This window comes from Polypterus senegalus, chromosome 3 (genome assembly GCF_016835505.1).
Source record: "Polypterus senegalus isolate Bchr_013 chromosome 3, ASM1683550v1, whole genome shotgun sequence".
Taxonomy (NCBI): Eukaryota; Metazoa; Chordata; class Cladistia; order Polypteriformes; family Polypteridae; genus Polypterus; species Polypterus senegalus.
The window spans coordinates 68,108,942-68,123,498 of record NC_053156.1 but is presented as its reverse complement, the minus strand read 5'-3'; the positions used below and the strand labels follow the sequence as shown (position 1 = coordinate 68,123,498).

The window sequence follows — 14,557 nt, the reverse complement described above, 5'->3', positions numbered from 1 at the left end:
GACTTCTCAAAATGGAGAGGTGCAGGATCGAACTCGCGACCTTTTGATTCCCAGTAGGCAGCTGATTCTATAGCACCACGGAGGCAGTCATAATAAACGGGTGACAATGTCGCATGTTAAGGCGGCTTTTTGTTTCTGCAGTTATATTTTTGAATAAAAGCACAATTGTTGTGTTAGATTTGTACCTTTTGTGAAAGTATTTCTTTGAAATTTGGACTTCAGGCTTCACACATTATATAGTTTATGCCTACATTTTGTCATCTACTACTAGAATATAAAAAAGTTTCTGTTTTAAAAATGTGTTTACACAGATTACTGTAGAAACGGAACAGAAATGAAATACGTGTGTTCTAAATAAGGATCTATTATTTCCACTCTAAAACTCCACTTCACTCCCAGAAAATCAATCAAGGCATGAGCTGGGAGAAGTTTGTGCACGTTCTAAGTTGGCGGGGGGATGGAATAGCCAGCTGCTTGCAGCCTGATTTTATCAGCACATTTAGATGACAAAAGACGCTGGTGGAGAGCAGTGAACGATTTTAAGAAGCGATTTAAGGTGGGACGGATTTACGAGTTTTTTCGTAGGCTCTGGTAATTCTAGTGTTAATGTGTTAACTAAAAATATAATGGTGCTAACTGTGCCTTGTTTCTGGGTGGTCTGTATACTGTACACAAAATGGTGTGCACTTTACACGGTTAGCATTCCTGCTGTAAGCTCTGTAACAGCCCTTCATCTCATATCTTAATGTAGGTTTTACCATCTTAGCAGAGCACAAAAAGCAACTACAATTTTAACTACAGAAAACTATGCAATTAACATCTTGTGACAGACAGGAAACTGAGAAAATGATTCAAATAAAATTCCAACTCAATTTGCAATCTACTCTACATATATAAAATCCTAAGCCTAAAAGTGCAACGGTTTTATGTGACGTTTTTATGTCAAGCATTAAGATCAGGCTTATTTTAAAACCTACATACTGTATATATGTTTGGTATCATTCTTTTCAGAATTTATCAAACTTTAATGTTGTTAGATTTTCAGATTCTTATTTCATTTTTAAATTATAAACTAAAAAATAATCAAGAACTCACGTCTCGCAAGACAAGACTTTGTGCCAAGAGATTTAACCACACCTGGGGCCGGAAACAAAAGACAAAGAGTAAAGGCGCTTTTCCACTGCATAGTACGGCACAGCACAGTTCAGTACAGCTCACCTTGGTTCGGCTCGGTTTTGCGTTTCGACTGCAGTTTAGTACCGCTTTAGAGTGGGCGGGATTATTCACGTGTCGTTATAGTTGCGCCTCTACTCTACTGCCGTGGACACCGTGGAACTTTTACAACAACACGCAGACAACGACAACACTTTAGCTCGACGACGCGCAAGGGTAAGCATCTAAAAAAAGCACGTTACTAGCTAACTTTTATCACTGTTGCAAAGCATAAAATGAACTTAACTGCCAGTGTAACATTAAAATGCTGATTCTGTATATTACAGATCTTCCACATTTTGCAAAAAAGTCGCTGCAACAGACCATCTGTTTGGACATTTAACCGTGCCTCAGAGTGTTGGGATGTGATTGTTCCCGGTTTTACAAACACTCAGTGGCTGGAGAACTTTCGAATGTCTGAAGAAACATTCATCCACTTATGCAACAAACTGCGTCCAGCGATGGAGAGACGCGACACAAACTTCCGCGTGTGTGTACCTTTAAAGAAAAGAATAGCCAGTGACGCAGTAATGACGATTTTCTCCGGCCAATCAGTGACCAGCAGAGTTTACACGCCATGTTTTGGTAACGGTTCGGCGTGCTTGGAACCTCGGCTGAGGTGGTACTAAAAAAAGGACCAGGTACCAGGTACTGTTACCAGTGGAAAACGCCCCAAAAGTGAGCTGAACTGAACCGTGTCGTGCCGTACTATGCAGTGGAAAAGCGCCATAAGACAGCTGCTGTACAGGCTTTTAAATGTTAGAAGCACCGCATGAAATGTAGATCATGCAGCACGTCAGCAGCTGATCAAGCAAAGAGGAGGTAAAAAAAAAAAAACAAAAAAAAAAAAAAACAGTATTTCCAATTGTATCACCGTTTAAGAGGGGGTTTCAGAGGAGTGACCGCATCATCTTGCCCCCCTCTTCACAACGCAAGTGGCAGAGACGCGAAGAGGCTGGCATGTAGCGCAGGCCGGGGAGGTTGGTGAGCGAAGCGAGGAATGTGCGAACCCCCTCCAAATAATAATTTTTCTTTTGTACATTTACAGATATTACTAATATTCTGGCCACAACTGGGTGTTAGTATGATAGATAGATAGATAGATAGATAGATAGATAGATAGATAGATAGATAGATAGATAGATAGATAGATAGATAGATAGATAGATAGATAGATAGATAGATAGATAGATAGATAGATAGATAGATAGATAGATAGATAGATACTTTATTAATCCCAAGGGGAAATTCACATAATCCAGCAGCAGTATACTGATACAAAGAAACAATATTAAATTAAATAGTAATAAAAATGAAAAGAATTAAAATAAAATTAATGTTCGCATTTACTCCCCCGGGTGGAATTGAAGAGTCGCATAGTGTGGGGGAGGAACGATCTCCTCAGTCTGTCAGTGGAGCAGGACAGTGACAAAAGTCTGTCACTGAAGCTACTCCTCTGCCTAGAGATGACACTGTTAAGTGGATGCAGTGGATTCTTCATGATTGATAGGAGTTTGCTTAGTACCCGTCGCTCTGCCAAGTTCTAATTAACTAGGTGTATCTCATTGCAAAATTCAAATTTATACTGCAACAAATTTTAGGAAAAATTTTCATTTTAAGCAAAGATTAGGAGGTTAATTGGACAAAAGAATTTCGACAAGAATAAGATAAGAAAAAGGAAAGACAAAGAGGTTGCAATAAGAAAACATTCAGCACACATGTAATAAAATATTTCTTGTGTAGAATCATGGAAAACTGCATCTAATGGCTTGAACAAGAATTAAACTTATGGATTTTCACATTACCTCTTTCGGACACAACAGACAAATAGGAACAGCTAAACAGGTTGTTCTCTTATATGTCTTATCAATAGCACCTGATGAACCCGATTCTATTAATTCACTAACACAATGTCTGACTTGTATCTCAGAATGGATGAATAGTAACTTTCTCAAGTTAAATAAACAGAAAACTGAAATCTTAGTGATTAGCAATAATGGATACAATGAGGCTATTAGAAATAAACTGGATACATTAGGATTAAAAGTCAAGACGGAGGCTTAGGGGTAATTGTTGACTGTAATCTGAATTTTAAATCGCATATTAATCAGATCATTAGCACAGCATTTTTTCACTTAAGAAACATAAGTAAAGTTAGACCTGTTATATCACTGAAAGATGCTGAGAAATTAGTTCACGCGTTTGTTTTCAGTCGACTAGATTACTGTAACACACTCCTCTCAGGACTATCCAAAAAAAGACATAAATCGTTTGCAACGAGTGCAGAATGCAGCTAGAATTCTAACTAGGAAAAGAAAATCCGAACACATTTCTCCAGTTTTAATGTCACTACACTGGTTGCCTGTGTCATTCAGGACTGACTTTAACATTCTGCTTATGGTTTATAAAGCCTTAAATAATCTCGCCCCATCGTATATATCGGAATGTCTGACACCTTATATTCCAAATCGTAACCTCAGATCCTCAAATGAAGGTCTCCTTAGAATTCCAAGAACAAAACTTAAAAGAAGTGGTGAGGCGGCCTTCTGCTGCTATGCACCTAAAATCTGGAATAGCCTGCCAATAGGAATTCGCCAGGCTGATACAGTAGAGCAGTTCAAAACACTGCTGAAAACATATTATTTTAACATGGCCTTTCTATAACTTCAATTTAACTTAATCCTGATACTCTATATATTCAATTCATCATAATAACTATTCATGGTGGCTCTAAAATCCGTACTGACCCCTACTCTCTTTCTGTTTCTTTTCCGGTTTCTTTGTGGTGGTGGCCTGCGCCACCTCCACCTACTCAAAGTTTAATGATGCTCCAACAATGATGGATAGATTAAAAGGCAGAACTCTACGTGACCATCTTCATCAAGCCCTTCCGTGAGAATCCTAAATCCAAAGAGGACTGTTTCATTTATGTTAGGTAGAATGCCCAGAGGGGACTGGGCGGTCTCATGGTCTGGAATCCCTATAGATTTAATTTTTTCTCCAGCCGTCTGGAGTTTTTTTGTTTTTTCTGTCCCCCCTGACCATTGAACCTTACTCTTATTCGATGTTAATTAATGTTAAATAATGTAATTATTTTATTTTCTTATTGTGTCTTTTATTTTTCTATTCTTTATTATGTAAAGCAGTTTGAGCTACTGTTTGTATGAAAAGGTGCTATATAAATAAGTGTTGTTGTTGTTGTTGATGTTCCAATGAAAGGACACAGACACCAGGTGAGTTTAACAGGGTATTACTGACTCACCTGTACCCAATTTGGTTAATATGATCCGTCTCCAACAGCATCTTCCACAAAAGGCAGAGGAACAATGGAGGGGATCCTTGCATCGAAAAATGAGTGATGATGTCATTTTCATTTGTCATAGACTTCCACTTCCTATACTCCTCCTCCACATTTTTCTTCAAGTTAAAGCGGCTTTCCTGTGGGACATTGTTTTGTCTGAAGAATGCCTACATACAAATCAATGATTAATTGCATATTTTTCAGATTCATCTTTATTGTCACTCAAATACAGAGTATAACATTCTTACTTTCATGAAATACTGAGTACTCAGCATATTCTAACTAAAATTAAATAAAGTAAATAAAAATGAGGCAGACCATTAATAAAGCAAAACAAGTGATGAGTCAGGCTAGGCTGGGGAGCATGCAATGCTACAATGCGTTGATGCAACCAACACACGAAAAAACAACTTGGGATCCTGGTTGGCAACCACCCAGGCAGACACGTAGTCTAGTCCCACCCCCCAGAAATTACCATTTATCTGTCACAGCCAGATGTTATGTGGGCGTCCCCTTGACTTGCTCGGATCCTCAACAATGAGGAAACCTATGAGCCAGATCATCTTCGAGGAATCACGTCACAGTGCCGTAACTGATACTTCCTCACAATGCAGGTAATGAACCTTATCTGGGAGTACGTGAGCAACTGCTCGTTTGACACAAAGTCAAACCAGCGGTACCCAAGGGTTCTCCAAAGAGCTACAGTACCAAAGGACTCCAGTCTTTATCGCAGATAACTAGACAGCGCCGATGTCTTGCTACCAAATAGCAAAACAGGAGGCACTAGGACTCTAAAGACTTAGACCTTCATCCTTTTGCAAAGATATCGGGAGTGCCACACACCCCTTTCCAGCAACCTCATGACCCCCCATATTCTCCCAATTCATGGGAAGAGCCACCAGAGACATGAATGTCGCTGCTGAGGTAAGTAAACCTCTCAACAAGGTCAATACTCTTTCTGCAGACAGACACACTGCTGATGGCTGTGCCCAAGAGGTCACTAAAGGCCTGGATCTTGGTTTTTATCCAGGGTACTCGCAAGCCCAGATACACAGACTCTTTGCTCAGTCTCTCGAGAGTCCCAATCAGAGCCTCTATCAACTCCATGAAGTTCACAGATTCATCAATCTTTCTTCACCAACAGATGCCCAACAGGTGGCCTACCTAACACAACCCCACAACCCTACCCAACACTTAATCCACGTAAGCACCGAACAGAGTAGGAGCAAGAACACATCCCTTGACAAACCCCAGAATCAACTGGGAAAAACACATTGGTTCTGCCTCCACTCTGCACAGCATTCATGGTACCAGTGTACAGGCTGGCCATGATATCCAACAACTTCAGGGGAATCCCACAAAGTCTTAGGATGTCCCACAGGGCTGCTTGATCAACTGAATCAAACACTTTATGAAATTTAACAAAGGTTGCAAAGAAACTCTGCCAATATTCCCGTTTGTGCTCCATGAGAACCTTCAGTGTCTGGATGCAGTCGATGGTAGACTTTAGGCGTAAAACCAGACTGCTCCGGTCAATGGTTGGTGAGCAAGTGATCACAGATCCTATTTAGGATGACCCTAGCAAGGACCTTATCTGGAGAAGGATGGTAAGGATAGCGCTGCCAGGCAAGCGAAAAAGAGGAAGGCGTAAGAGAAGGTTTAAGGATGTGGTGAGAGAGGATATGCAGGTGACGGGTGTAACAGAACAAGATCCAGAGGACAGAAAGATATGGAACAAGGTGACCCACTGTGGCGACCCTTAACGGGAGCAGTGGAAAGAAGAAGAAGATATACAATAGGGCTTGAAGTATACAGACAACCCTCAGGTTACAGATGAGATCCATTCCTACTGATTAAAATTGAGGAAAAATGCATACATTTTTATTATTTAATTTACAGAAAACAAACTTCTCACTTAAATGACAGTAAAGCAGTATTACAGTTAGGTCTGTAAGTATTTGGACAGTGACACAATTTTCATAATGTTGGCTATGTATTCCACCACAATGGATTTGGAACTAAGCAATAATTATGTACTGTAACTGCAGTGCACACTTTCAGCTTTAATTTAAGGGATACATCAAAAATTATTTTTCTGTATACCCTCCCCCATTTCCAGGGGCTCAAAATTATTTGGGCATTTGACTGACAAGCAAATCAATAGCCTGGTGGGAGCAGGTCCCTCAATATCTCATTAACTATTATACTGTACTTAGCAGGTAAAAGGTCTGTACTTGATTCCAAGTGTAGAATTTGCATTTGGAAGCTGTCACTGTGAACTATCAACATGAGATCCAAACAGCTGTCCATGAAAGCAAAAACAGTCACCATCAGGCTGAAACAAACCCTTTAGAGAGATAGCAGAAACACCAGGAGTGGTCAAAACAACCATTTGGTATATTCTTAAAAAGAAGTAATGAATTGGTGAACTCTGTACCACCAGAAAGTCTAGAAAACCACAGAAGACAAATGTGCTGGATGATGGCAGACGTCTGTCCTTGGTGAAGAAGAACCCCTTCAAACAATTTGGCCAAACCAAGAACAATCTCTGGGAGGTAGGCCACTCATTGCCAAAGTCTACAATTAAGAGAAGTAGACAGCGTTTTTACCACAATGCAAAAACCATTGGTAAACCTCAAGCATCGAAAAAAAAGGGTTAGACTTTTCCAGAAAACATTTTTAAAAATGTGTCTGTCTTTTCTAAACAGCTCATGCAATATTTTTATTAAAACCATTGAATTAAAGCTGCAAGTCTGTATTTCAATCACCTCTTGATTGCTTCGTTTCAGATCCATTATGGCAGTACACAGAGCAAAAATTATGAAAATTGTGTCACTGTTCAAATACTTAGGGACCTGACTGTAAATACAAACTAAAATGAACCAGGAGTATGCACAGTGTAAGTTGAACTTATACTTGAATATCCTATGGTTTTCGATAATAATACATTAAGAAAGAAGCATAATGATTGCAGACCAAGTCACCATTAACAATTGATCCCTCAGCTATACTCCATAACATGGGATGGCTTCAAAGCGTACTTATGATATTACGAATAACAAGCAGCAGATTCTACCTCTCCTCATTTAAAGAGACAGTAGGGATGCTCAGATGACTTTTTTTTAAAGCCGATACTGATCACTGATTTCATGTTACTTGATTCGGCCGATTCCATTTTTTTCTTAACTGTTCATTTTTTTATTAACAAAACGAAATTCTGCAGGTTTATTGTTCAGTAACCATAAAATACTAAAATAAATAAAAATTTCCTTAAAATGCACACAAACTAATAATTTAAACTAATATGTATCTATAATACATATGGCATAAAAGAAAATAATTATAATTACAAGCTGTCGTATTTAGTTTTTTTCTGTAATATAACTAACAGAACCAAGGCTTAATTAAAAAAGCAGTTTTCACCATTTCTCTAACATATATATATACATATATATACATACATATATATATATATATATACACACATATATATATATATACATATACATATATATATACACACACACACACACACATATACATATATATATACACACATTATATATATATATACACACACATACACACACTCAATCAAATATCAACAATTAAATGCTACTTAAATGTAAATATACATGCACTTAACATGTTCTAATCATTTTAAATCATTAATTGCACTAGTTTTTTGCTGTATTTACTATATTTATACATGTATACACTTCTTTTTTCTTCTTCATTGTATCAGCTAGATATTCGTAATTCTTGACATGTAATTATTAAATATTGATTACCATTTTAATTATGTAGTACTTGTTTCTTAACAAAGTGTATCATATGCTCTATGACACACAGCAACAAATAATAAACACAGTACAAATCTTTAAAAAAGCCTACTGTTTACTATACAGTAATTTCAAATTCGTCTTTATCTTTTCTTTTTCTAATTAAAAGTGTAAGCTGCTGCATTTTAAACAAGCTCACTGTTTTATTTCAAGCGGTGTTCCTTTTAATTTAAAAGGAAAAAAAAAATCTACATTCCTTTAAGTAGCTTTTCTTGCCATTTGTCTAGTTGCACAGGAAGACTACTCATGATTACTTTTTTTTCGGTTTATTACTCCACTTTGTTTAATGTACAATATGACAATAAGGCTAATATGACATTCACATCTTGTTCACTGTTAAAACAATCTCCCACTCACTGCTCTTTGTTTACATTGCAGGATGTTTGCTGCAAAAGAAAAGGAAATGACGCATGCTAGCAACTACTACTGTAATACCTATCGTAAAGGAGCACCGCAACTAAATTATGTTTGTCAGCAGCACATGCAGTAAGCTTTATTTCTCTTACATTGTCAGTCCAAATCAGAGAAAAATACTAGTTTTGCCAGGATAACCAATAAAATCAATGTTAAAGTGAAGCTGAAAAAAGCAATTAAATTGTATTTTCAATGAGTGGTTTTATTAGTATAAAAATACTAAATCACAATAAATTGATTGAATTAATTTATAGAACTAGACTGTGAGTGTATGACTAAACAAAATAGCAAGGGGTTGAAATAAGAAGTGTAACTATGTTAAAATATCCTATAAAAATGTACTTGAAATGTACAGTGAAATCTAACATTAAATGGTCACTTAAATTTGGGGAAACAAATACATTTATAGCAACAAGCACAATTCTATGTATTAACAACATGGTAGTTAACAAATAACAAACACACCTAGCACTATAGAAAATGTTGACATGTGAACACATTCTAAATAACAATATAGGTAAACTGATACAGAGAGAGAATGAAAACAACAAATGCATATAAAAAGATAAAAAAAAATATGAAATGAGACTAACTTGTACAAGAATATAGTCATTTTTGCAAATGACTAATGAACTATCAAACAACTTAGCAAAGTAGCAAATAAGAAAGTTATTTGAAATCATGCAGCAGTTCAAAGTAGCAAATTGCAGCCTTCAGATCTTAATGTTATTGAGTGTAGGTGTGTGAAATAATTTGGTGCTCCCTCCAGGATTAGTTTCTGCCTTACGCACAATAGGCTCTTGCCCATGCAACTCTGCACTAGACTATGTGAATTTGATATTTAATAGATGGGTGAAGCTGCTGCTTATATTTTAAATTTAGTTTTAGCCACCATTTATCTGGGTCCTCTAAAACAACATTGTTTGCATCAAGATGTTTTACTTTAAACAAGTTACCATACCAATATTACCAGAATATTAGCTTCCACAAAAAGGTACAGTATTTATGTTCATATTTATAACACTGGACAGCACATTATTTCCCCTACAGGTTTGCTTTCTGAAACTTTTTTGGTGATTATGATAGCTTCACACTGAGCACAAACATAATATCAGACTGACAGTATCAAAGAGAAATGTGAAGAAGCATGAAATTAACTTTTACTGAATTTAGTGTGTTTAATCACTTAATGATGCTGACATACTGCATTAGTTCAAATTAGCTAAAAAATGTTCTGCTGCTCTTTTCATTTGTACTCAGCGTCTGAAGCTTTGTTTCATTGTCCAACAATATTTGGACAACATTGATAGACTGCACTTGCCTCAATACTGCCTTTCTGTTATTGCAATGTCCCGGTGAAAGCTTTCACCATGCTTATCCCTAACTGCACTGGGATTAGCAAGAAATACGTCTAAGCGGGATGCAGAAAATTACTCTAGCAAACTGCTGCTCCTCATAGTTTTGCATGCTTGAAGCATGTAGTCAAGTAGCTGGACGTAGACCAGTACCCAGTAACTGCCAAGAAAATTCTACTAGCAGATTGTCATTGATGACATGTCTGATTTGTGGACCAATAAAAAATACCTTTCTTAATCTCAGAATCAGTTATTTGTGGAAACATCAGTCTCAAATATCAAATATAAATATGCGTATCAACGTTTTCTCAGTACAAGCTTTATATGAAGAGGAGGTAAAAAAGTCTCTTTGCTGGGTCAACAAGAGGATTATGTGCTATACTTTTCTGCCCTGGATGAAAATGCTTTTTCTTTTTTTAAATTGATTACCCAGTTCTTTTAAACATTATAAGAATCTTTAGCACAGCTGTACCATGTCACAAATCAAACAACAGTACTTGGTGATTTTTGTGAGCAGCAGACCAAAATTCTTACACACAAGTGTTTGGGAACTAAAATTTTCATTGTAAAAAATTTATATTCAATTTATAGGATTAGCAAAAATGTCAAGTGGCTCCAAAATTACATGGCGTTATTGGTAATCCACTGAAATTTTGATTATGAGAGGTTTTATAAAAAAAAAAATGTAAAAAAATAAATAAAAAATGGGGGTGGATAATTTTTTTGTGTTTCCTTTAACATATTGCAAAACACTTTGAGCTACATGCTTCGTATGAAAATGTGCTAAAGAAACAAATACTGTTAGAACAATTAAAATATCGCTACTTTCAAAATTGCATATAATTGTCACATACCAATCAAGATATAAGCCCACTTTAATACACATATGCTTGTGTAACATGTTATTTATTCCTATAATAATATAATAGTTGCACTCAGTAAACCATGGGAAATGAACCTAGGTTCTGTTCTGTATGTGGAGATCAAAATCATCTTAACCAAAAATGACTAATGAGGCTTTTAATAGTGAGGGTGTTTTTCTGTAGTAGACTCACCCCACTTATGCACTGTTCCACATTCTCTAGATATAAAGGTGATCATTATTCTATCATGAGTGTTTTTTTTTATTTGCATATGAAACTACACAAACTGATAAATATATATTGGATTAATTTTAATGACTGGACATGCACCTTAAACAAATGCATGACACATTAAATATGACCAACGTGAGCTTCTCCTAATGCCACGTTATAGATCACTCTCTGCAATTCATGCACATGATGAAATTAAAGTAAACAAAAGCTTTCTGCATATGTATCTGTGGCAAACTAGCACACATTCAGAGTTGATTTTTGCTTTTCTGACTTTTGACTCCTCACAAAACTATAGTAGAATATGCAGAGTTTAAAAAGCTGATGCATGGATTATTGAATAGTAGGTCACATGTGTACTAATTTATGTGGAATAATGAATATACAGTGGTACCTCGGTATACGTCCTTAATCCGTTCCAGATCCTCTGACTTATACCAAACAGGACGTATACCAAACAAATTTTCCCCATAAGAAATAAAGGGAAAATGATTATCATATTGTTATTGACATATTATACATTGATGGGGTTGTATAAAATAATTTAAACACTGCTTAATACTAAAATACATGAATATGAAAGAAATTAGAAGAAATAAATGAAAATTTAATCCCTCAGATCCTCTGACTTTTTAACAAACTTTGTTTTTCACAATCATAGATTCATTCCCGGCATGGGATGCAGCAGTAAAGTCCTGGATATGATTGCCATATTCATACTTTTCATTATACATTAATGGGGTTATATAAAAACATTTAAACACTGCTTAATCACAGAAAATAGCTAGCAACTGGCGTACTGACACTCGTGGGCAGTTGTGGCTTTGTCTCAGGGAGGTAAACAAGGGTAGTGCACGGTGTTCTACCACTCAAGTTGTATTCCAAACAAATGTCGTATACCAAGCAATATTTTTCGCATCCAAACAGGACATATACCAAGTTGGACTTATTCCAAAGTGGATGTATACCAAGGTACCACTGTAAATACCAAAATAGTTAAAGACATAGATACCAACACACAAATATACTAGAAATAAACTATCAAACAGACCAACATTATACTTTCAATAAGAGAATATTATATGTATACTATAAGTTAAGGATGCAGTGATGACACAAGATGTTTTTTCTAGGCATCACTCCATCAAATATCCTCTTCAGCAGAAGGCACATTAGAAAGACTGTATTAAAGCTTTATCTTTGAAAGTGTCCTTAACTTTCCTCTCATGAACAGGTTTCATTCTCCAGTCCAGAAGTCTCTGGTTGTATTAACAACATGATCTCAAACTGCTTCAAACTAGAACATGGTACTTGACATGACTATCATCCATTGCTTTTTGCAATCACCATTAAGCCATTCACTTTCAAAATGCAGTAGGGAATAAGGTAATTATCAAAGAAGGACTTGAAAAGAAAATATCACTAAACACAGATGATATGGAACTGTATATATCTAACCCACAAACATCTTTACCAGTAGACCTTAATGCACTGCCAGAATTTCACTACCCTCTATCTCACATTAGGAGGGAGAATCAATACAGTACTGTCAAGATGAACATCCTTCCCAAGCTTCTTTATCTATTTCAGAGCATTTCCATATACATTAACAAATCATTCTGTAAAAAATTGGACTCAATTGTAACCTTATTTATCTGGAATGCGAGACATCCATACATTCAAAAGATGACTCTATAAACACTTAAAAGCTGGTGGCAGCGGCATGGCACTACCGAACTTTCAAAATATACAAGCTATAAAGGATTGGAAATTACGCAAATTGACGGTTGTGTTAAACAGAAATAAAATCTCACTGTACCTCTTTATATGCCGTTTTGTGCCCCAGAAAATACAAACTTAAATCAATATACCAATAATCCAATTGTCCACCAATCACTCAGAATATGGAACCAATGCAGGATGCACTTTAAGGCATAGAAGCTTTCACTTGTTGTACCACTACATGGTAATGACCCTTTTCAACCCTCTCAAATCTACACAGTAGACAGTCTTTGGAAAATGTCTGGGAATAAAACACTTGGGGAACTGTATATAGAATATGTTTTGCATCTTATGAACAATTACACTTCAAATTTAAACTCACAATAGTTTTCCCCCTACTTTTAAATTAGACTTTTGCTAAAAGGAACCTACCCAATTTTCCAAACTCCCACCAATTTCTATTCTAGAAGAAACACTGATCAGTATGGAAGGCATCTCAAAAATATTAAAAAAAACATCTTAAAGTCTCCTTCTTTCAAAGATCCTAGGGAATGGTGGGGAAAGGATCTTTCAGTTAATATCTCAGAAAAAAACTGGAAGGTACCCATGCACAGAATACACTCTAGCACCATATGTGCAAAGCATTCAATCATTCAACATAAATTCTTTTATCAATCACATTTATCTCATGTAGAAATGCCCAAAATGTACCAAGGGGCAAGATCTAACCTGTGGGTGTTGCAATCTAGCTCCATCCTAACTGTGCCACATGTTTTGTAAATGCACCAAATTAACATCATTTTGGACAAAAGTATTTAAATGCCTATCAGACAGCCCTGGGGTCACAATCACTCCAGACCCAATTAACAGCTGTATTTGGTGTTCTCCAAGAAGGTCTTAAGAGTGGAGAAGGACAAATTGATTGTGATTACCTATACCATACTAATAGCTCATAGACTTATCTTGCTCAACTGAAAGAATTTCAACCAACTTTTATAAGTCAGTGGGTAACTGATATTCTATAATATCTGAAATTGGAATAAAACTAATTCTCACTTAAAGGATATGTTCAAAACTCTTAAAATATGGTAAGAATTTTAGAATAAGCATTTATATTGGGGAAAAGGACATTCTGCCTTCTTTTTTTTTTTTTTTTTTTTTACCTATGCTGTTGGCTCTCCTCTGTTTCTCTCGGATGGGACTGAATTCTGTTTTGTTAAGTTTGACTTCATCGCATGTAATGTTATTTTCTTTGTTGTATAAGTTCAACTTGATTGAATGTTACAATCAAATTTAAAAAAACAACAACAAACAAAAAAAAAAGATAGCTTAGACCTAACCTACATTAGGTAATATTAGACAGAGTACGAGTTGTGAGTTATTAGTGTGATAGACTGAAAACATGACCAGGAATAAGTTCTGCCTTGTACCTGATACTGCTGGATTAGACTCCTGTGTTGCTAAAAGTTGATTTGGTAATGAAAGGATGGATGAAAGCTCTGCTTTTAAACAATTTAGAATTTAATTGTTATCATTCTGAATCTGGATGCTCTGAACCTATTGCAATGTTTATATGAAGGTGTCTTATGCTATGTAACTGGATCCAAACATTTACAC

At 36.1% G+C, this 14,557-nt stretch overlaps 1 protein-coding gene across 2 annotated transcripts in view; it reads right to left on the bottom strand.

Moving 5' to 3' along the window:
• The window catches only part of med23 (mediator complex subunit 23), a 203,474-nt gene that overhangs the window by 43,657 nt on the left and 145,260 nt on the right, over positions 1–14,557 (bottom strand). For both annotated transcript variants that reach the window (XM_039747441.1, XM_039747442.1), the window contains one exon: positions 4,475–4,680. In XM_039747441.1, the coding sequence (XP_039603375.1) occupies positions 4,475–4,680 (206 nt within the window). The remainder of the gene's footprint in view (positions 1–4,474; positions 4,681–14,557) is intronic.